Source organism: Macrosteles quadrilineatus, unplaced genomic scaffold, assembly GCF_028750875.1.
Source record: "Macrosteles quadrilineatus isolate MER2022 unplaced genomic scaffold, UCM_ALF_1.0 Scaffold_8__2_contigs__length_117827958, whole genome shotgun sequence".
Classification (NCBI taxonomy): Eukaryota; Metazoa; Arthropoda; class Insecta; order Hemiptera; family Cicadellidae; genus Macrosteles; species Macrosteles quadrilineatus.
The window spans coordinates 95,939,409-95,964,143 of NW_026542601.1; the positions used below are offsets into that span (position 1 = coordinate 95,939,409).

A 24,735-nucleotide genomic window follows, 5' to 3' on the forward strand; every position below is an offset into this window, starting at 1 on the left:
ATTGGGTAACGTACCACCGACGACGTTCAACGCAAAAACACCCAGAACATCCGTGATGATTCATTAACGGTTGGTGCTTTCAATATGGACGTGGGAACATGACGGGGGAAATGAATATGTGATGCGTTTTGTAGTATTCGATACATTGTATTAACGCAACGACATCATTTTTTCCTACAGTTACCTAACAATGTACATGTTCTCTCACTGATTTGAGAAAGCAAAGTGGCCAATTCGCTCATCAGTGAGACATTGTTAACATTGTCTCACTCTAATTACTTTGTCTCACTCCAGATTTGCAACGTGAAGGCACGAAATAGTGAGCGCGTAGTGAGTGCGTGCATGCAGGCAACGTCGTATGCGCGCGAAATACGTTGGCAGCACTGGCTGTAAATCAGCTGGTCAGCTGTTGTACTGTTGTATTTGTCACTTAACATTAAATGTTATATTAAAAGTTCACTTCTGTGTAAAAATAGGTTATGTTTCTTCACAAATTTATTTGTTTTATGGTAACTGTAGGAAAAGTATAATGTGCAACTGGAGTTCAAAGTACAATTGCCTCACTCGAGAAACCATTCCTCGTAAGGATTTGTCTCGAGTGAGTCAATTGCTCACTTTTCTCACTAGTTGCACAAATAACTATTTCCTAATAACCATGGGTTAAAAAAATTTAGTGTTATGTATCCTTGAGAACTTTTCAGGGGATTATGCTCTTTTCTAACTACATGGAAATCGTACGTTTGAGAAAGCAAACCAAAAGCCAACAATGTTGAAGCATTTTCAACGTAATCTACAAAAATATGAAACCTACCATAGTCCTAGTCAATGCTGTCATCTTTGACTTATACATGTACCTTCACAACTCGACTTCAACGCTATTTTGAGCGTCTGTCTAATTTGATTTGCGAATCCCAGATTCGTATCGTCACTACAATAGGTTTTGAATACCCCATAATTGTTGGTGCTACCGATGGGCGCATCCTAGTCCATATAGTGCACCCTACATTTAAAACCCTAATCATCCACTATTACAAGCCCTATTAGCATGTTACATTTCCAACCCCTAACCTCTATTTCCCACGGAGTCAAAACACATTCTGGGGGGCAATCCACGGACGGAGGCCGAGGACGCGGAGGGTCGAAATATTAGCGGAGATTAAAAACATCAATTGAGGGTCGAAATTCGATCCGGCGGCGGCAAGGGGGTGGTGTCTGCCAGATGTCGGCCAGCTGCTGCATTGTTCTTGTACGGGTTTACAGCTGATTATCGGCCTTAGGCCTTTAGCACGAGCCTGGGCGACCTGAGGCCGGGGCCGTGAGGTGGATTAGATAAGCCTATGGTTTCAATTAGAGTTGTATTGTTGAAAGGGTTATTTTTATTTAAAGATTTGGATTCATTCTGTACATAGCACCTTTGACTATCACGAAGGCAGGATTTTTTTTTAAATTATGTATTCAAAAACCCGTGAATCATTGTTCTTAAGGATCCGACGCACTGTCAAAGATCTTAAACCACAAAATACAATGACTTTTTTGTCTAAAGTATGTATTTCTTTGCAGCGAAAACAAAAATCTAAAGGTAATAATCTACAGTATGGTCAAAACCTAACTATTTCAAAAATTATACAAATGTGTGGTTATTGAAAGTCAATTTAGATGCGTAAAATATTTTATACTGTATTTTAAACTGTAACTTTAATCAGATTAGCCGTTTCTTTGCTAGCACTATTTTTTATTAGCCGTTTCTTTGCTAGCACTATTTTTTTTTAAACTCAATTATTATGCAACTGACAGCTGGGTTCAATCAACGAATATTTTAACAACAACTGTATGGATCATACATATAAACAAATTACGTCACTGACTCGAAAGCCTTTACTTAACAGCTGTTTTGATCTTTTTTGACAGTTTCATTTCGATACAAATGTTAACTTTCATGTTAACTTTCGGGCCAGTGACGTAATTTGTTTATGTTTACCATCCATACCGTTTTTGTTTTAATATTCGTGGTCAAATCTCTATGCATCAAAAAGCTACTGTCTTTTGTCATGATCGAAACGGCGACAGAGTCTGTAAAGCAAACACTTATTAATAGACACTTGGTTACTAATAAGCCTAATTAAAAACATTATAATGTCCATGTAAAATCAATACCAAAATCCATTAAATTTATCACAAACGTTAAACTCTTTGTTCTAAAGCTTACAAAATACAGAGAAACACAAAGCTACAAAGCGAAACAGCCGAAAAACTAAGTAACAACATCAAAGGTCACCATACACCTTTGACAAACAGTTTAATCGGCGACAATATCAATTACGTTTCACGAATCTCGCAAACAGTTTACACCAGATCGCTCGTGGCAGAGTCGCCGTCCACGCACGACCCTCGCATAATCTACATAAACTATGTAATGATTATGTATCGAGGAATTGTAAATTCATTTGTATCATAGCACGACCCGCCCTCCATTGTATGGAGATGGACGACCGGTCAAAAACTAGATTATGGAGAATTTAGCATAAGGGATTGTGAACCGGGATTATAATATCCTTAACGATGGTTAGTTTTAATTTAACAAGAGAATCGCTGAGGATTTTTCAATGAGGATTTGTCTATCAGATTTCTCCGTATGTTTACAGATTGGTTTTCTCCGTTCCTAACCAAGGTTTTCCTAGTAATAATCTTTTTGTGGGTTTTGCTTCCAGAAATTCTCTGACACAAAGAGGTTCTCTCCGAATATGATGCACGTCCTTTACTTGTTATGAGCACCAACAGCACTAGGCTTGGAACCACTGGATTATGGGTGATAGAAAAGGCTATTAGTGAATGGCTATATTAGAACCCAGACCTTCAGGACAAAACCCCTAATTCACGCCCAAACCACCACTTGTTTATCTTGTATTACTGTAAGTACCGCATTCACTACTTGTGCAAACACTACAATATACTACATCTATACGTTACTCCGGGCCTTACTGGGTAGTTTCACGGTTATAGTAGTATGTTTTCTGTGGTTTCACTTGGCTAAATCTCGATGTTCAACTTACCAAAGTGTTTTGGAAACAATCTACTCTTGTACAGTCAATTCCCCTCCGTGGCTACAGAGGACGGGTCGTCTTTGTACTTTTTACAACAGTAATAACCAAGTTTTTCATAACTGCTCCATAAGAGCCGCCATCTTGGAGCGACTTCCGGAGTTTGATGTTCACCTTGTTGTACCAGTCCACGTGGTATTAACGACTTCCGACCAACTAACGACCAACGACGACCAACTAACGACCAACGACGACCAAACGAGACAAACGACAAAGAGGTCTGATCTGACTAGAGCTAATAATACCTCGCGAGACGCATTGCAGATGCAGACTCACTTCACAGTCACACTGCACAGTGCACACTGCAGCTGGAGACCGAACTAGAGTGTCTGTAGCTCGAAATCTAGCGAAAACCTAGTTAAAACTATATGTTCACTTTTTTTTAACACTTAATAGCGATTTTTAACTCCACGCTGGTTACTAGTGGTTACATCACGTGTCCTGTCGTCAATTCCTCTTTATATTATTCAATTGAATTTACATATACTGTATAGTGTATATATACATAGAAATAATTATAGTATTCTAGAAATATTGGTTTTATTACTAGGAAAGTTTTCCGAAGGCACGCATGAAAATAATTGACGTAACAATATAAATAGGGTAGAAAACAAAAATAATTTTTTAAATTAAAAGGAAATAATGAAATATTGTGCATTTTTGTGCAAATTTCCGATAGTTAAAAAGACACGCGCAATTTACGGTATTGAGGGAATATTTAGACGAGTGTACTCCTAACTCCCCTCGCTGCATCCTTATCAACAACATGACCGGCAACAATGTGTTAGGCCCCGGCCACACGAGGCGAATTTAAGCCGCGCGGCTTATCTTCGCGCGAAGTTAAGCCGCGCAAAGTGCCTGGCCACACGGGGCGGATGAACCGCTTCCTGTTGGGTTTTCCCAGTATCAGTAGGGGAGGGCGGGGTAATACCGTACACTTAAGCATTATTGTTTTATATATTTAATTCTAAAGCTTCTATGAAATTGACGATTATCACATTTTAAAGGAATGGTAATTTGTTACAATTTCCTTGGTTCAAAATTGGAATATCAAATTAACTTTGAGTGTTAATCTAACTTTACTAAACCCTTACAATGTGCGGTATTGCCCCGAGTGCCGGGGCAATACCGCACGCAAGTTAGGGGCAATACCGCCCTGTGCGGTATTGCCCCATCATGATTAACATTACTAGTGAGGCAGCAGAAAAAATATAGAACATTTAGTTTAACGTTTTATTTAACTACACAAATAAGTAAACACATACTGTAGCATTTCTAATTACATTAAAATAAAATCAATCTCTGTTTAGAGCGCTTAGGGAATTGTACAGCATGAAAAATAAAAGGAAAACTGTTTTATGACAACATACAATTATTGTACTGCAGTTAAATCTAACAAGAGCAAAATACAACAAAGACAAAACACAAAAAAAGAGTATTGTTTTATAAGCTTAAAATGAAATAGAATCATGGCTCAAGATATCGTTCACCCCATCCGTCCCCCCTCTCGGTTGTCCTCTTTCTTTTTCGCACCATCTGTAAAAAAAACAATAAAAATGTATTTCAAACTATATTTAAATTAAATTATGTGATAAGGCAATATTTGGCATGGCTGGAATATCATTAATTCAAAAGAACTTCATATATACACCTTAAATATCAATACTTGAATGCTTAGGATGCCAATAAATAATCTTTTTATAACATAGGTCAATATTGTAAAACATGGGGCAATACCGTACACCTCGTGCCTTGTGCGGTATTGCCCCATACTAAGTGCACGGCATTGCCCCAAAACGACATGACACAGCATTTTAAAAACCTAACCTCTAATAAGAACTCGTAAGGACTTGAGTTTGGTACTAAAAAATAGCCAATAATATGGTCTATTCAAAACTACATGTTTAAAAATAGTCACTAATAGTATGCATTACTTACCTCAGTTCCAGTAAGTATCTCAAATAAGAAGAAAATCAGCCAAAACACAAAAATCTTTCGTCACATTAACGTGAGTAGTGGTAGAAGCGTCGCGAACGGCTCAATCTGTTTCAAATCGTCACCGCTAGGAGCAGCACTTCATAGTACTCGCTCCAACCACCAGGGGACAAGAAAATAAGGTGAACGGTATTGCCCCGCTGCACGGTATTACCCCGGTCTCCCCTACTCTATTAAAACATAGTTCAGTTCACTCTTTTTACTCATGGGCGAAACACTTATGTTAGTTTGTGCATTAAAAGCGTGTGGTGATCTGGAACGTTAACATAAATCATTGGGTCCATCCCTTCATAATTGAAAAACAATTTTTTGTGTTCCAAACCTTTTACGAGCACATGCGAAACCATAGTTCGGAGTTCATATGTATCAAACATTGTTTGAACACCACACAACCGGTAAAAAATACACAAAACAAACTCAAAAACCACTGGAAATGTCCGAAGAATATCTCCAATAAGCGCGGCTGCCGCGCGGTCGAACCGTATCGTGTGGCCACTCTCATAAGACTACGTGTGTCATCCCCTCCAACGCGGCTTAACTTCGCGCGGTCGGGGGACGACATGTTGCGGCTCAACCGCACATGCGGCTAAACTTCGCCTCGTGTGGCCACTCTCATTTGATTCAATGTGTTGTCGAAGCCCTTAACTTCGCGCGGCTTAACTTCGCGCGGTTAAACCGCCTCGTGTGGCCGGGGCCTTACCAATAGTACACATGGCTAGTATAGGCATTCAATATTCCATAAGTCTGGTTGGTTGTCTGACGAATGTTGTTGAAAGCGAGATTTGTTCGGATTGGATTGATTCGAGACTGTTGAAACGCCGCTACGTGATCGCAATGATGAGTGTCTGTTGGCACGTCTAGCGACGTAGCGCGTGCCGCCATCACGGGCGTCTTGTTTGGTGGTCTTTGATTTTAGTATTACATAGAGGTTTTTTATTTCACTATCTGTGAGAATTTTTGATCGCTCCCTTCGCGCAAAAGCTGCTCCTAAATACCTTTTTAGTTGTTGGTCCTATGAAATGAATGCCCTTCTTTATTGAGGCGAACTTAGGACCTTGTGGTCCTCTCTTACAGTAAACCTCTCACATCAGGGTGGTGAGCAAAGACAATCGTTTAATTGAATACACAGAACCTCTAGAGCTCGACTTCTGATTAACCAGACTTTAGACCGCACCTTTACACTATAGAGAGGAGTGTAGACATGTGTCTAAGGTGTCTACTCCTTTAATCTATGCTTACACATAAACGTTAAAAAATGAATAGCCATCAATGGATGCAATGTATGAAATAAAGTATTTGTAGTTCAAAACGATCATGTCTTCTCGAAGCTCGTAACAAGTACCATCACGGGGCCAATTTGTATTTGTCTATGGTAAAAAGAACAGAGTTTTGACCTATCAAAAAAATATTTTAAAAAACTTAAAAGTCATCGAAGGACACAAAGTAGAAAAATAAAGTGATAATCATTAAAACAATCATGTTACTCAAAACTTGTAACATCTACCATCAAGGTTCTACAAACGAGTAGAATGACACGAGTACTGTTGTTAGATTGAGTATTTATCTGTGTCATTCGGTAGTTGTCTAACGTCGTTTCGGCGAAAGTACCAATACTAAAATGTTTAATGTTTACACTAGTGAATATTTCGTGTAAAAAATTAAACGCGGAAAGCGGTACAAACTCAAAACTGTTGTGCCGAGAATTGAACCAGTAATTTTTCCTTTGAATCATTGCAAGCTCGTTTTTAAACGTACACAGCCACAAATTGACAGTTGACTAGAGGGTACTTGGTTCTGGCTGATAACGATCACAAGTTCGCACATGGACCACCACATACAGGTTGTGGAGTGGACGGTGGAACGCACGGTAGGAATGCGGTCTGTCCGCCGCCGCCACCGCCACCGACACAATCCCACTCTATTTATTATGTAAATCAGCCCCATGCCGATCTCATAACTCTCGCGGCCATAATGAACTTATTATTCACGGTCGTACGTTACTTTGACATAATCGAGCCCGCGTTTTACTTCCATCTTCCTTTTATCTGGAGGCGGGGCCAGTGGTTCACTTCTGATTGAATTCTAAAGTGATTGGTTTGATGTAAATCCATGCGAGTGTGGAGTTTGGTTTGGCTCAGAATTATACACCTAGGGTAAATTCGTACACCCAGACAATTAAGCTTTAAGCAAAATCAATTTTGTAATTTTGATGATAACGAGTAATTTTATTTCATAAACCAAAAGTATATCGACGATCTCCAGTGTATTCTTTTAAACAGAGATTGATTATAAAAATGATACTAAGATTATTGATATAAGACTATTGAGATGAAGTTAGATTATTGCATGACACCCTACAAACTAATGCTATAACTATAATCTAGAGAGATGGTATTGCTATGGCTGCGGCTAGGTTTAAATAATAAAGCATGATATCCCCTGGACATTTATGTGTGGATTTAAAGTCACAGTTCAAGGAAGAGCTAAGAATACAGTGGATATTGTTGGAACTAGCAACTACATGTATCTTAGGCCATGGCTCAAGTCAGAGCTTGAGTTAAGGAAAATGTAGCTGTAGAGCTGGTCCCAAAACTACCACCAGAGATAAGACTCATGGCTGGATCTCAGAGGCCAGGGTTGTAGTATCTGAGTTAACGCTAGAGTTACAGTTTGAGTTAGCGCTAGAGCTAGAGTTAACCGTGACACAGCGGTTGTGACACGCTCTAGTGATGAACACCCAACTCTCTTTGTTGCCACACCATTGTCCACCAGAGGAAGAGGAAACTAGCCTTTTGACGTCAACACTTGGACCGAAAGGTTATGAATATAGAATAATAGTGTTTGTTACACTTTGTCTGGTAAAACCCCGTAAAATCCCAACCACAACTGAAGGTATCTTGTTAAATAGAATGTTCTTAAACAGGTACTTTTCCCCCTTTTAGAGGCTTATTCATGAAATTGAAGATTTTTGTCGGGAAACAAACAACATAAATATATGTGTCAGGGTAAAGCAACTGTGGAGGTGTGTTAAAGTTACTGAGTTATTGAGCTGGATAATGTTTAGACGGAACTACAGCATTGGGTTTTCATAATCTGACACTAAATTTATAATTTCATAAACACAATCTTTATAAGTGTACCGGTATTCCTATGGTTTATCGTTAGTACTAGTGGTCATGACGGTCTATCAAACAATACTTGCGATACACAAATTCGAATCACAGAATAAAGAGACCTGACTAGTCTCGTCCTCTTTTGTAGTCTTACAGTAGTTGTACAGTAGTTGTAGTTTTTAGTTTACAGTAGTGTTTGAAAACTACTATAGTATTTATACCTACTATAAATAGTAGTAATATTTATGGAATGGGCCTATTTCTAGGAAAGGCAAAAACAGCAAGCACTCATTTCAAATCAAACAAAAAACAAAACGGAGTGTTAAAAAGAATCGTTTAAGTGGTCTTGGTAAACTTGCGGACTAGATGCTTTTCAGATCCATTCAATCCGCTCTGTTTGTTGCAACAATTAATTTATTATTGATTCAAATTCGGGATTTCTTTTAAACCATTCGTGGTTTGGGTTTGAGTATTTTGGGTTTCACCATGACCCTTACGCCTATATCTACGGTGTTCTTACTAGATCAGTTTATCATTCTAGAGCTGCTGTACACTAGCCACTCCTCGGATAGACGAAGACTACAGGAAGACTTCAGTAGCAGGAATGCCCGGTCAGCAATTACAACACTCTCACGGGCCGATCCGATTCCGCGATACGGTCACCAATTAAGACGTCGGAACTATTTAATTCAGCGTGGCGGTCGGCGGACTCACGGCTCATGCTTGTTAATTAATTATGAGTGGTCGTAGTGTCGGAGTGGTGCATGGGTCGTCGTCCGGGCCGGCGGAAGTGGAGTCGGCCGTGTGGAACCTCCAGGCTGTGATTAACCTCCACCGAGGAGTCCCCAGACTGAGTGTCACTGTCCTGGCATTACAGTCTACAGGGGTCAGTCGAGAAAAGAGGACGTCACGTCAACTTGAAATTCGATATTACCAATCATCTTAAACTAAAAATCTATCAGTGATATGTGACTTTCAGATACCTGAGTAGACAATAGTCATTCCAACTAGAACAGCTGTAGCCAATCTTTTAGTTCAAACAGAACTAATTGTGCCACTGTTATATTGTGCTACTATCGAAATTATATTTCATCCCCTAATTTGTTGTACCGGATAGCTCCAAACTAGTTGAAACCACCACCGAGTTAAATCTTTTTCCGACCTTGGTAAGAAACAACACTATGATCACTATTTATATTTAACTGAACAATGAGAATGTATTCACTATGTCACGACACATAAATTAAAGAAAAGCTCGCGCATAAGTTATGTAGAACAAAAATCCAGAATCAATTTCAATTGTATAACGTCAATGGAGACAAAACTCGTATACATTATTACTGTTCGTCATCAGATTAGCTCTCCAGTCAAAACAAATAGTTTATTTTGAGCAGGAGCCGCCGACGGGTGTTGATGGATTGCTCTCAGATGTAGACGCCGAAACAGGTCTTAATACACAGACTCCATGCTGGAGCGACAATCGTAAGTCCCGGCAACTGGAGCATTTGCTGATCACGTGCTAGAGTGTAAACCATTGAACGATACACTTCCATGTTACGTTATAGCATAGACGGTTGGAGACTGGTATAGACATTCCATCCATTTAGACCAGTTGTAGCCAACAAGTTGTGAATCTTAAACACATATTTGAACCATAACAATATTGTTATTCTGTGTTCACTGAACCTAACATTGTTACAGTTTAAAGTTTTACTACGATAGTTGATGTCATTAAAAAAATATTTGGCCTACACATGGTAGCTTTTCCGTTAAAATGTTTTCTTTACTAGTTGCTTTTGTTTGTTACGTTTTGTTAAAAAGTAGGCTTGGTTAAAACGTTTTTCGTATTCGACAATCGGTAATATTTGTCCATGGCAATACCATAGACTAACAAACACAAGTTATCTATCCAACACTAGGGGTAGGGGAGTATTATCTATAGTAATACGTACAAGCTGACAGAGAGAGCTTCTCTCAGTTACTAATTATGGTATGTTAGTCAAATTTATAATAAGGCCGCATGAAAAAGTTAACTCATAAAAAATAGTTTGTTTTATATAATTTGAACTAGCATAATACAGTATCAAACACTAATGAACACAATAATTTTGATAGTGAATCACCATTCAAATTCGGCCATTCAATTTTGTTCTATTTTACTAAGAAATCAAATTAATTATCTGGCCACAGCTAGTCGATATAGAAGTGTACCTTGGTAAACATGTTTGTGATAAGACCAGTACCTATAGACGTAATAATATGGGCGGTAATTAAAATTGTTCTAATATAGCAAAATATTTTATTTAAACCCCTGTTTTGATTCTGTGGATAAACGTACAGAATCTTTTCTACTGTAAGGTATGTACTACACATTTTATTTAGCGACTTAAAAATGTTAATCGTTAATCTATCTTGCCTACAGCTGCACATCCTAAAGAGATTGGGAGGAAGGAGTGTTGAAAATGCACTACAAATTGTACTCTGTCCCACTCTAGCTTACTCATTGAACTCCAAACAAACTGCATTTCTTGTCAAAGATCCTGCAAGAATAACCCGCAACAATAATAATTATCAATCCATGACTCATCAAAGTCAACGCGCCCGCTCATTAAACCCACTTTTAACACTGATTTGAATACGAATACCCGATCAAAGAATACCACCTGGGACGAAAACCCATACAAACTATAAATTCTCCCAGAAATAATTGCGATAATCCCCGGCGCGAGTGGGAAGAGAAGAGTTCCTTCGCCCACATGTGAACAATAGCACATTCCGGCGCCAACAATGGTGCGTCCATCACTGGGGCTATTACATGTATGTAGATGAGGGAATGAAACGAAATGTGATTGGCGGCCCTCTGCGATTTTAATTCTTTAGAAAAACATCCTTGATTGCCGGCTTTCGGTACGAGAATTGACTATTAGCTTTGACTATGGAGAGTAAAGACATTCCTGAAGTCGTAGCTACGAAGGTGAATCTCGCCGACACATTTTACTATTTTCCGTCTACTGATTTATGTCGTGACCATTAGCTTTGACTTTATCCAGTAGTGGAATAACCTTATACCATAAGGTGTGTAGACTATTTTCATATGGGAAAGAACGTAGGTGAATTGAACCCCCAAACCGAAAAATTGTGCCAATGGCAATTGCTAATTTCAGTCGCTTACACCAACTACTGAAAGAACGACTTACAGTAAACTATAGCATCTTTTATCAAAGTATCGAAACCTTAGAGGAAAAACTGAATTTTCAAACTAAACCCATTTTCTAAAGAGGTTCATTCAACCATGTGAGAATGAGAATTTTTCTACAACTGATACACATTATGTTGTTGAGTAAATGATATTAAATGTCACAATATGAATACCATATACTGTACATATTGAACTATGTATAGTTCGACTACTGTATTAAACTATGTATTTTAACCCAATTTCCAGTTAGGTGCATCCACAGAGCAGAATCAAGTACAATTATTACACTCACTGTACGTACACATATTAGTACCTAATGCATTTCACACAATGCTTCACCTTCCGCATATTACATACTACCACAAAGAATTGAGGTACCTTACTTCTATGTGATGTTAATTATTTAAAAAATATGAAAACCAAAAAATGATATACAGTGGAATGTAATCTATAAGGAAATAGCCTTAGGTTGTCTTACTTGGTTCGTAGGATGCATTTTGAATCTGCCAACTTACCTGTAACAAAATATGGGACAGATTAGATGTTGGTAATTTAAAACAAACACAAATGTAACTATAGGCCTATTTGACTAGAATTTGCACTCATTCGTAAATAACAATATAATAATATGATACGTGAACTTTCATCTGACTTCAAAGAAAACAATTGAACTCGTTATTTGTTTATGAACTCACGTTTGTATTTATGATAGTCACGGAAACTTGAAAATACACTACGTAATTAAGACAAATCCACTATTGTAAACAAACAAGCAAAACTTATAATACAGGAATGGTTTATAAATGTAAATACTACCAATCAAAGCTCGAACCCAACCAACCTCCTACGAGCTATTGACACCCTACGTATTTCGTATTTGAATTGTATTTTTCCTCTTTTTACCGGACGTGTTCATTAATTAATTGGCAATTGGCTCGTCTGACTGAAACTATCGAGCCAAATGATTGGCTCAAGCTTGCGTTTACAGCTGATCAATACAATCCCATAGAAGGAAATGTTACATTTGTTAAAGTTAAAACGTGTTGGTAAATGTTTTAACGTATGGCAAAATTGTTTCAAATTGCTTATGTCTTAGCTCTTAATACAAGAATAGCCGGGTTGATAGTCATACTTTTCGTGACATGAAAAGTTTGGACCTCTCTACTTCCTGCAAATAAAATTCAAACAAATCTCTAATATATTCTGAATAAAATCCTGTATCAATATTTTGAATTCACTCGTTGATGTGAAATAACATACGTAGCCCCAGGTTGTGAAACATGTAAACATGACTATGGTTTTGATTAGTTTTTGGAGAAATCGACAGTCACAACTGCATTAATTATAAATTTAATGTGTAAAGGATTGGATAATTAAAAGTCTATATGAAAATGTGTTTCACATCTGGTTAAGTTTGAGTGCGCTGATATTGACCATATGATATTTTCCTGGGTATACGTTTTACTGTGTGTGCTATAACACAAGAAGTTAAAGCACTTCTCTGTGCAGGGTTAATTGACTATTGACTGATGTGATACTTGTTTATAACTAACGATTGATTTTGTTTTTGTTAAATCGAGTGCAATATTCAGCTTATATATAGTCTACGGGAAACGAGAGTATGTTTACCTTTGAAAATAGTGTTACTAGATTACCAGATTATATTTCGGCGGTGAAGATGATCAACGATGAAACTCAACAGGTGAATTATATCTTTTATACAAATAGCAAGCTTGTGTAACCAAGTAAAAAAAGAGTAGAAGAAAGTTGCATCAAGATTCAACACAGGGATGTAAACTACTCTTATAGGCAGCAAGAAGGGGTTGAGGACCACATTAGGGGTGGATTTACATTGATGGCTACACACACACACACACAAGCACTGGCGTCACCACCATTTGGCCTAAAGCTATGAGCTTCTTACAATGTAAGTGACTGAGGTAGGACTTTCCACCTTTCTTTTCACCAGGTGTATTGCCGAGGTAAAACGCTTGTTTTGTGTAAACCTTCTATCTTATATAGATAAAGATGATACCAAGTTACAGTTTTGCAATGTTTTAGATAGCCTATCGATTTCATATATCTACTTAATTAAGTTGGAAGACAATTTCGTTGTTTAACTTATGTTTTTAACAAGATTAAGTATCTGACAAATAAGTACCGGCACTCACTCTCCCCCTCCATTGTATTAAAAAAATATTAATTACTAAACTAATTTTAAAGTTTATGTGGGACTCGTGTCTTTTGTGCAGAGTACACTCGCTTAAAACTGTCAATTGTTAATCAAACTATTTATTTGAAGAAATGCATGGATTATTTGATGTACATGTATTATGCATATGATACACATGCAGTACATGACAATTATTGATTGTTTGGGTAGTACTCAAACACCCTGATTGTTGTTTGTTGTTGTTGATTGTTTGGGTATTGCTCACCCTCAATTCTAAAGGTTGCTAGTTCGATGCCCTCCTGGTTGGATACAGGCCTTTGACTTTGACCGTACCATCGCAAAAATCCGTTTTTGGAGAAGAATAAGAAATAAATTAAGCATTATAAGCATTAAACTGTATTTTTTCGATTTTCTTGGGCAATAGTTGGTCTACCCTACTGTACTAGAAACACATACATTAGCGTAGTCCCTATGTATGCGCTTCTAGTACAGTACAATATTCTCTAGCAAAAACTTGTCCCGCACGAACGCGCAACCACAATTTGCAATCGCCGGAGCGCAATAATCTAAAAATATTTCAATCTAGTAATTCATTAGGCGCTCTGATGAAAGAGAAGTGCAATTGAATAGCCTCGGGTACGCTGTAATGGATTGCCAGGACAGTGTGTGTGTGTGTGTGTGTGTGCGTGCGTGGACGGGATGCAGCCTCCAATTCCATTATCCAAACTCGAAACTCGCTTACGATTAGATTAAACGCAAGCATGTTAATATACCCGGGCGAGGCCCCGACGGGCCCAGGTACAGCGAAACACTCTCTGGGCGCGCATTCCAACAACAAACTCCTTTCATCTGCTGATAGTAGGGCTATCTGATCGGCGTCGCTAATGCGTTAAGGAACACGGGAGTTAATCAGTTGTTTTGGAAGTTTAACCGTCTGGGACTTAAATAACCGAGTGATTTACTCTCAAGATTGTTGGTGAATAGAGTTGAATATTTAGTTTGTTTATTTTTATATTTAAGAGTCACTAAAATTTGTTTACTTAGTTCTTTAAAAGAACGGCTCTCTAGTGTTTACCTATGTTGGATAATTGTTAGCCCAACATTATATCTGGGCCCAGAACCATTTTCGATCAGAATCAAACAATCAATCTTCAGGTGTAAAGTTAAGCACTGTAAGAAACCAACGAATAAAAAATCTCACAAACGTAGACTCACTCCGCGAATTTGAAAGTTCGGGGATGGGAAATAAAACAGAAACCAACACAGTTTTGTAAAAGTTTCACAGCGAAACGATTGCCAGTTTTGTAATGCAAAAGGAAAAACTATACAGACATGTTTTTCAAAGGTTTATTGCGGACATTTTCCATCACGAATGTAAAAAACAATACACAACGTTTCGGGATCTGGAATCTGATCCCGTCCTCAGGTGAAAAAAAACTTAACTAACACATTACAACTAACAATACACAAACGCCCAACCTAAGTTGGAATACACTACAGAAGGTAGCAGTCAAAAAATATGCACTTTTAAGCAGTCAAGTCATGATATAACATGCAAATAATAACCAAACACAAAACACTATAATCTATAAAAGGTGTAACTTAAAAAGCTCACACAATGGAACACTAATAGAACCGTTCGCAACGACTCCACCAATTAGACTGACATGATTATACAGACATGCATTCGTTTAAACTGTACAGTCCTTACGATTTTTGTTCAGTCCTCCATGAGAACTCTTGATCACAAAGTTTTGCTGTCCAGCTTTGTAATCTCAATATCGACAATCTGCTATAGGAATCGTTTCAAGGTAATTGCTGAATCACTTGGGTACGCATTGCTGGATATGAATGCAGTTTGAATGTAGAATGGAGTGAGATGATCTGTGTAGTTTTGTTACTAATTCCAACTGTTTATTTACCATGGTTATAGGAAGCAGCGAATCAAGTATTTTATTAACAGCACAATTAATTTTGTTCAGTCCAGTCCCCGCAACACCGCGACAGCCGAGTGGCGTTGTGCGACATTCACAGAGAAATAATGAGACATGTTTGCTGAATGCTGACATAATTGCGAGTTGAGTTTCGAGTTTAGTGAGCGACGCATTCATTGTAGCATTGTAGCCTACTATTATTGAATGCAACCTGCCAACCTGCAACTCGATGCGGTAAAGCGTACTCTGTCGTATTTGGTATTAAAATCTATACTTTATGATACAAATTATGAATTGGTTAAAATGACATGGCTTGACTCTGACATGCAGTAATCATATTTAATCGGTTCTTACTATATTTTCCATTTCGTCGTTATGTAATTAATTTTCATGTGGATTTTAGTGGAGAGAGGTCTCCATATGTTGTGGAATGCTGAACAAACAGTTTATGTGTTTATCGTTTGCTACGAATCTGGTGGCACTTAACTTAAATATGTCAAATATTAATTCACTCATATTAGTACTTTATTTATATTTAGGGTCCGTTCAGTTATGACCGCACATCACACGTCCATTAAACAAACGAATAATCTGATATATTCGATTAATTATCTCAAAAGCTATGAAACCACGCAGTTGCTCAAATAAATTGTAAAAATAGTTTTTTAATATTTTGCAAGAAGTTATGTGTACAAACTATACAGGTTAAACGCGAAAAATCGTCGAGCCGGTGAATGCCCGAACTGAGTCGACAACTTTACAGGATGTCAAACGGCTGATGCTAAAACAGCTGATACTAAAACAGCTGATCACTGGATTATTTTACCTGATTTACAGAAACAGCTGATTTGCCCGAATTGCCAAAGAACTTCCTGTTATTTTGACTGGCACACATTTAATTTGCGCATTGTTACTAATTACCGGAAGCGATGACTACATGCTTTTCTACCCCCGACTTCCGGTTGAGTGAATAAACGAAAACCCTAAAATCACACGATTGAAATAATTATTCCAAGTCCAATAAGTACAAATATTTCATTATTTAAATAGTTGCTCTCGAATGTAAGTAAAGAGGAAAGACATATTATGTTGTACTGTATGTCTAAATGTAGACGTTGGGTCGTATTCCGTTACGTAGTGTAGTGGGGCTTAAATGGGCCCTACTGTACACTTAAAAAAATTGAAACTTGTACTTTTTATTCGCACAATCTAACTTTATTATAATATAAAAAGTTGGGGAAACCTAAATGATTGTCCTTAATAAGTCAAGAATGAAGCAAATTATTTATCTATGACATTTTTTGTTCCACAGTAAGGACAATGTTATTTTAAGGACGCCTACGTGCTAGGAATTTTATAAAATAACTCGTACCCTAAACAAACAATAGTTTTAGACTCAAAATTAAAAAAAAATATTGCTTATAAAAAATATATGAAAAATGTATAGGTATTTGAAATGTTACAGCCAATCATCCTACCTTGACTACATTTTATATTTTAGCGATTTATCATAATACTGCTATATTAGGCACACTGAAATGCCAATTACAATTAACTTATACAGTTTTAAGTATGAAAACACATTTAACATAAACAATCACTGCACATGTGGTAATGTAGTGGTTTGGAGATAATTACTTACTGAATTTGATTTGACAGCCTTTGCACACAATACATTTTAATGCAGTGGAGTTCGGATAAAACAAATGTAAAGGTAGCAATGCACAATACAATTACACCTCCTCGATTATGTAATATTTGAAAATACAGACGGTAGTTATGTGTGTAATATAAATACAATGCAATGTAGTTACCATTTAAGCTAGTTTTGTAATCATTGCTTTATGGGCACCTTCCTTATGCATTTGCTCATTTCTACTTGAACAGTTCTACCACTGACATGGGGAACCCTTGGTTGTACCATTGACCATTAGATACAGAAGTTGTAATAATAGTCAAAGGTAGCACACGCTCGTACCAAAGCATCGTTTACTACTGTAAGACGAATTTCTTACTTTTCGGTAGGAAATGTATACAAACTGTTATAACTGCTAGATTAACAAAAATCCGGATCAATAAGGATTTACCTTTGTCTTTTGTGGAAGTTTATTAACGATATTTGGACTTTTATCAGCCGAAATGAAAAATAAACTAAATTAACTACCAATGTCATATAGCACAAAATGCCCAGTTTTACCAAGGAAACCAAAGCAATGATTATGTGAACAGATACGTAGAAAGCACAGTTTTCACTAACGAACCCTGCTACATAATTATCATTCAATTTACAACGATATAAAAAAGTTACGTTTTTCGCCCACCCAAAAAAGGGATACTCGGGGTTTAACGACTTCACAGAAATTGAATTCGACGAAGAAATCCTTGAGGAAACATCAGCAAAAACCACATCGAGAAAATCGAAATGATCACCGCTCGGGACATAAATCCGGCAGGAAAGGCAGCGCATTAAATTTAATACAGACTGAAATAAAGTTACGCCGCAATTTGAGAGTGTAGTCAGAAGGCGGTACGAAAGCTATATAAATTGTGGCAGGTTTGTTGCCAGCATCGAAAAGCGAGCAAATCAAGCGAAGGACAAAAACAAGCAGGTTTCTGATTTGTAGGGCTTCGCCGCCGCGGGGGCCACAGCATCCTATTACATGGGGGGGGGGTTTATGGAGGAATTAAAAAAATCGCAATGAGATACCACCATGGTAGTAACACCATGGACGATAGTTTCAATACATATTCGAAATTATAATATAGCCTACAGCAAATTTTATGAGAGTAGGTTATCACTCACTGTTTGTTGTTTAGTTATTATTTAAACAAATTACAATTAAAATTACATTACACGACTTTATCTCGCATCGCACTACACCCCAGATTGAGATAGGTACGGTAGGCCAAATGAACTGCAGTACCAGTACCTTGAATTTAGAAAAATAAAATCCACATAAGGATTTTGAGGAAAGTCCCCTTCTGTAATAAATTAAATCAATATTCAAGTACTAAGCTAATTAAAAACAATACAAAACAAAATATCGAATTCCAGGACAGTGAAGAAGCTTCAACACTTCAAGGAACTCAAGGAGATTCCAAAACATTTTGAAAAGTTCCAGGTTTTCCAGACCACCTTAAGTGTTACAGACACCTGTGAAAATCGTAGATTATCTAGGACATCCAGGACAATTCTGGATATAACAAGTTTGAAAACTATCATGATTTTTCAGACTGTACACTTTTACATTTTCCAGACTACTGTGGAGTTCCTGGATTTCCAACACACTCTGAAAAACTCCAGGTTTTCCACACCATTGTTAAAAATACCAGGGTTAATGTATAATCTGATATACCAGATTTCAGGGGTACTTTGTAAATTCTACACCAGGACCCCTTAAAAAATATTCCGAAACCCCCCAAAAAATGACAGTTTTTCCAACAATGTATAAAAAATCTGATTTTTTAGAACGGGTCGAAAGTTGGGATATAAAAAAGTAGTGAGGACCGTGGCGGCGGCGGCAGTAGCGGATGTCGGGTGCGGGCAACGGGCATCAGAGCACCTGTCTGCCCAGTTTTTGCCCACGGCCATTGTGCTGTCGATGCATCGCCTCTATAATCGTCGGTCACTCCTCACTGCCGTTGCTGCTCGGTTGATTGGAGTCGAGCGGAGCGACTCACCGATGTGTTATTCATCTCAGTGTTGCTGCGTAGCACTTTTTGTCGCGGTTCCTCGATCCCAAAGTCGATCGCTTTTAACGAGTATTTTGCGGTAAGGTTTGTAGTTGTTGATTTAAATTACTTGTTAACAGAAAGAGGTCAAATTTACTTAGATTTAGTTTTTTTCAGACACATTTGTAAAAAAGCGTTTTTTGCGTAGCACTTTTCTTCGTGCTTACTCGGTCTCTAGGCGATCGCTCCAAATTAACATTAAACGAACAAGTTAAAAGTTAGTTTTCAAATTCATGTTTTTAGTTTTCGATGTAGACTACTTTATAGAAGAAATAGTTTTTATTTGGATTTAAAGAAGAAATAGTTTTTATTTGGATTTAACTGAAGCACACTCGTTAGGCAAAAGTGTATAGAATGAGAGTGTAGAATCGTATGTTCTCCATCTTCAGGGTCTAAAAAGTATGAAATGATTACTTACTATATTAGTATGAAGTACTTACAATATAATTTTCACCTCTGCTTCTCAACCCCTGGCCAAGAACATAGTCTGCTACTTTACACAGGATCAAAGCATTCACAAATGGGGCAGTTTAGTTTCTATCCTTCAATGATGCTTGGCGACTTTTTCATGATCGTACCGAAGTGTCACACTACACGGTTTCCGCCGTCCGGTTGAAAACAGTACGAATTTACTTCGTGTCTTAAGTTTCTTTCACACACGGTTTCTGACTGTTCGGCAAGATAATTGTGTTTACAAAATCACGATAAACATTGCAACAGCTGATCTATTTCCACCGGCTGCTGGGCTCCCAAAACCCGAGCAGTATGAAAGCATTGACTTGGATACAGATTAATCTATAGTCAACGATGAAAGCTTTATGAAAGCTAGCATTTATGCTACATGCGCCACTGACGCACGGCCACGGCACGACAACCGTCCGGTTGTAGTGGACGGCTGCAAGACGGTGCGGTTTTCTGCCGTCGCCATCGTGTAGTGTGAAAGCTCTCATGCTCTTCTTTACACTACTAACAAAAGATTCCCCGTATGGTTATTAGCCGTACGGTAAGAACCGTATAGTGCGAAAGAAGCAGTGAACACTAACTATTCACCACTCACTACTCAACAAGAAACAAGATAATATAAAGCCTAGGTACAAAGTTGACTTATGTTCCTTGGGGATAGATATTAATTCGTCTTCAGGCAAATTTTAACCTTACCCGAACTAAACATTTTTGAGAAAATACTTAAATACTTTTCATTGAAATTGCGACCACAGTTCGTATACATGTATGATACAACTACATATTAATTTATTGATCGTTACCATATCGTTGGTTACACATGAGTCAAGGGAAGACTACCCTCATTGTAATGACCGTAGAGACAGTTGATGAACCGGATGCTTACTGCACTTTAAATGACGAGACCAAACATCAAACGGAACGTGAGTGGTGAGTCACGTATGAAATCATCACCATTGAATATCAATTAGTTAATAATGCCACTGACAATTCTATCTATATAAACACTAGATTTACTGTGATAAGTGTCCAGTCGGTTTAGATTAATTCGATAAGGTCCTGATTGATCATACAGTAATCCATAACCTATAAAAACTATTTAAAAATACATACTGTATCTATGATATCCAAGTAAACATGATGTTTCTGTGTAATTATGTCAAACCTTCAAAAGCAAATAAAATTTGTATGCGTGAAACTTGAATTTAAAAAACCTACCAAGTATCTACTCCTACTGAATAAAAAATTAAAATGACTAAAGCACTGTAAACAGTGTACCAAAAATGCACACTTAAAAATGCGCATTACACACTTTGTTTAACTAAAGTCAAATAGCTGTGCAGATTAAGCAAAATCCAAGAGTCTTTTCCTTGTAATTTACTTCAAACTAACAAACGACGTACAGTACACATTTTGGAATTCCAACATAACGAACCCCATTAAGCCGTCCTGACTGTCCGGCGAATTTAAATTTCAAATTTTCGTAGATTAACTGCAAATTCAGAAGAGTTGTCCCAAGAAGAAAAATGGGACAAAACAAAAGAGCGTCAAACCGGTGGTACAATAGTGTATAATTCCAAGGACGCCGTCGCAGGCCGCAAGCATACCAAGTGGTCCTTGCTTTGTACGCTCCGCTTCTGATGTGATATTTATAACAATCATCCCAGGACCTCATGGATAATTTATACCACCAGTTTCCGTTTATTTTCACCATTGAATCGCCGGTGGCACGTGTGGCACTTTTTGATTGGCAAACTGTGATGCTTGAATTTTAATTTGGTAATTCTTCGTACTGTATTATTGTATTGAAATCGGCTGTATTCAATACATGCGTTGCAAGTCAATAGTAATTTCACTCCCTGGGGCAAAACAGAATCTAGGGGAAAAATAGGCACACGTTAAGGCACAAGTCTTATGTCCTAATTAACGTATTTATTAGCTTATATTTTTTTGTATTCTTGTAACCCGTTTTTACTCTTAAGGTAAAACTGTCATTTTGAGATTAAAACTTACCAAATTATAAAAAAATATTTGGAAACGGTAGTTTTTATAAGGTGTAAGGAAAGACAATAGTCAGATACACAAATGGTAGCGGTAGTTTATCTGACAATGTTTGAATTATTTATTATCTTTATGTACTTCAATGTCAAAAAGAGATCTACTTAGGGAAGTTTTATGGTTAGAACTTCCTTAATTATCAACTTGAAAACTAAGTTTCCATTTCGAAATCAATATACTACTAAAGAATACACTAATCTTAGATTGCTATGCTAGAAAAATACTATTAATAACTAAATTGAAAACGTAAACTCTACGCTCACGTTTCTTTTTAAACTGTTCTATAAGTTTCTCGGGCCCGGAAGTGGGGGCGGGGGCCCAGAAGCACGTGTTAGTTAACAAATTAGCCCAGACTACAGCCAGACGTGCCCTGGCATCTCTGGTCGTACCCGGGTGTAATTGGGCTCAGGTGGGAGGGGAGGGGGTGAGGAGAGGGTACTCAGTACCCCTGCCAGACTGCTGGACCCTTCAGCCTAACCTCGATAAAAACCTAGGCTGGTTGGGAATGCCGTAATTAAAATTCCTTTTAAATTGGGCTATCTCAATCAAATTCTCGTTAGGGTTCACTCCCAGTCCCGCATCAGTAGATGGCCTAAACTTTTTTAGTCACTGCATATGCATAATTAATACTCAAAGTCTAGGTTAAAAGGGTTAACATGCAATTTATTTCGTTATGCTGGAATTTAGTTGTAGTTGTGGTATTCCGCATCCCGCATGTATTTGGTGTCGCACTGAATTCTACCACAGACTTCATGTTTTATCTATGATTCTACCGTCCCATTGCGTTCATAAAAACTATCATATTTCGCAAGAAAAATAAAGGTATCTTCAAATTTCAAACAATAGGCTAAATAAGGCTTTTGTTGGAACACGGCGTACAAAATTGATATTTTTACGTTGCTTAGCCAATTGCTCTACCCTCACAAAGAGTTAAACAACAATAAAAAAACGTATAACTTCATACAAAAATACTTAATGATCAAAAGACCTTTTCACGACAAAGGGTACCCATTCTAAACCACAAGGAATTCCAACCGCACGCATTACACGGCCTTTAGTTAGAAGGGTACAATAGCCGATGTAGAGGGTAAGTCGCTATACAAGCGGCACGTACACAAACGTAGCGTGAACAGCGGGCAACACGCAGGCGCAGTGCCGCAGTGTAGTAGTCATGCGCGCGACGAGTCATTCTCTGCGCCGCCACCGTTGCTAATTTTACTGCTTTGTATTTGTTTTGGACGCAATCACGCCCAACCGAGACGGCGGTCTTTGATTGTTGAAATAATTTTGCTGGTTTTTTTTAAGTAGCCTACTGTATTGTAGATCAAAGCTTTTGTTGTGAGAGCTACCATTTGTGCGACAAGTTACTTGCTACTGTCTAAAGCTAGTTGACTGTCGTTTTAAATCAAGTTTAAAAATATGCTTAACTAAATTGCAGAAGAATTTTTTGATCGGTGTTCGTTGTCTGTCATGGGAAATTAAATACATTACGAATCCCACCTGACTGACAAGATGGTTTGCTGTCTGGTTTAATAAGGTGGAAATTCAACAACATACAACATGTTGTGGATTTCCGTTGATAGACAATAATCCGCAATGTGCAAAAGATTGTAGTAGCCTACCGAGCACCGACACACATGTTGTCGTGCATTTTCTTGATTATCTTCTACTTTTACGGTCTCTAAACAATCAACGGATATTTTAGAGTTGTTTGGCTGAATTGTGTTCGTGCACCAGTATACACTACATAAATGTAAAATAATAAAAATACAACACTTACAATGTACGTCGACTGTGGCAGCGCGACTAGCCATGGAGAACCCCGAGGTGGCGTTGGTGGCGATGCACTTGTACTGTCCAGGGTCCGTGGTAGGGTCGACTCTGCGGAACACGAGGGACGGCCCGACCTGGAGGCGGCGAGTGGAGTTGACCACTAGACCACCGTCGTGTTGCCAGGAGTACACGAGCCCGGGGGTGGACACCTCGCACTGCAGACTGGCATGTCCCCCGGCCACCGCCGTCACGTCCGCGGGGTTCTTGGTGAAGTAGAACGCGTCCTCCTGGCCCACCGCGCTACCTGTAAGAGGGACAGAATGAGAAAAGGAAACAAGAGATTGTTTAGGATAAGTATCACCTGGCAAGATTAGTTTCAAAGAAAATTTGACACAATTTATTCGCAAGAAAAAAGATCAAGTCGATATCAGTGTACTATATTGTAACCAGCTAAAATACAGTACTCATAACAGACTTTTAACAGTTTGAGGAGTCCACTTACAGTATTTTGTAGGAAAATGTAGTTTTGAACTATGGGATGCGAGTTGTATATTTGCAGGTAAGGCTCGTGGGCGTGGGATGTCTTTCAAGCTATAAGTCTTTGAATGTGCGACCAAAGAAAGGATTAAAATGGACATTTCGCTGGCCAATGTTGCAGATTTTAACGTAAATAAATGTCATTGTCTAAACCTGAACCGAATAGCATTTGCCAGAAAAGTATTCACACAGATTCAAATGGCTTCAAACAGATCCGATTATTATCCTTATATATCCTATTAGGCAAGCATGTTTCTTGAAGTTTTTTCTCATCTTGAGTCCATCGCAAGAAAAATCTACGCATACTGTAAGAAAGATATTTTCCTGTAGATGTGCAGAATCCCTTTATAGATTACAATAGGTAAAACATAATCACAAAAATGAAAACAAATTAACTTGGACCTTGTGGGTTTTCCATTCTGGTGAAGAAATATAAACAGAAAATCAAAACAAATGAAAGAAACTACAATCATGTTGTATTTTGGCGTAGATCTTCCAAGGAAGACTTAGAGACCAGAAGAGGTATTGTACTTGAATTTTGGTACTTTTAGACCCAAAAATAATGTTTATCCGGTATACGAAAATGGGTTGTATTAATGCAAGCCAGTCAGAGTTGGTTTAAGCTAATAATTAGTAGGGACAGTAGTTAAGCAACACAAAG

The 24,735-nt window shown here is 37.9% G+C and overlaps 1 protein-coding gene across 2 annotated transcripts in view; it reads right to left on the reverse strand.

Moving 5' to 3' along the window:
• Nucleotides 1-24,735, reverse strand: part of LOC129000942 (inactive tyrosine-protein kinase 7-like) — a 73,336-nt gene that overhangs the window by 43,755 nt on the left and 4,846 nt on the right. For both annotated transcript variants that reach the window (XM_054428037.1, XM_054428036.1), the window contains exon 2: nucleotides 23,545-23,841. In XM_054428037.1, the coding sequence (XP_054284012.1) occupies nucleotides 23,545-23,841 (297 nt within the window). The remainder of the gene's footprint in view (nucleotides 1-23,544; nucleotides 23,842-24,735) is intronic.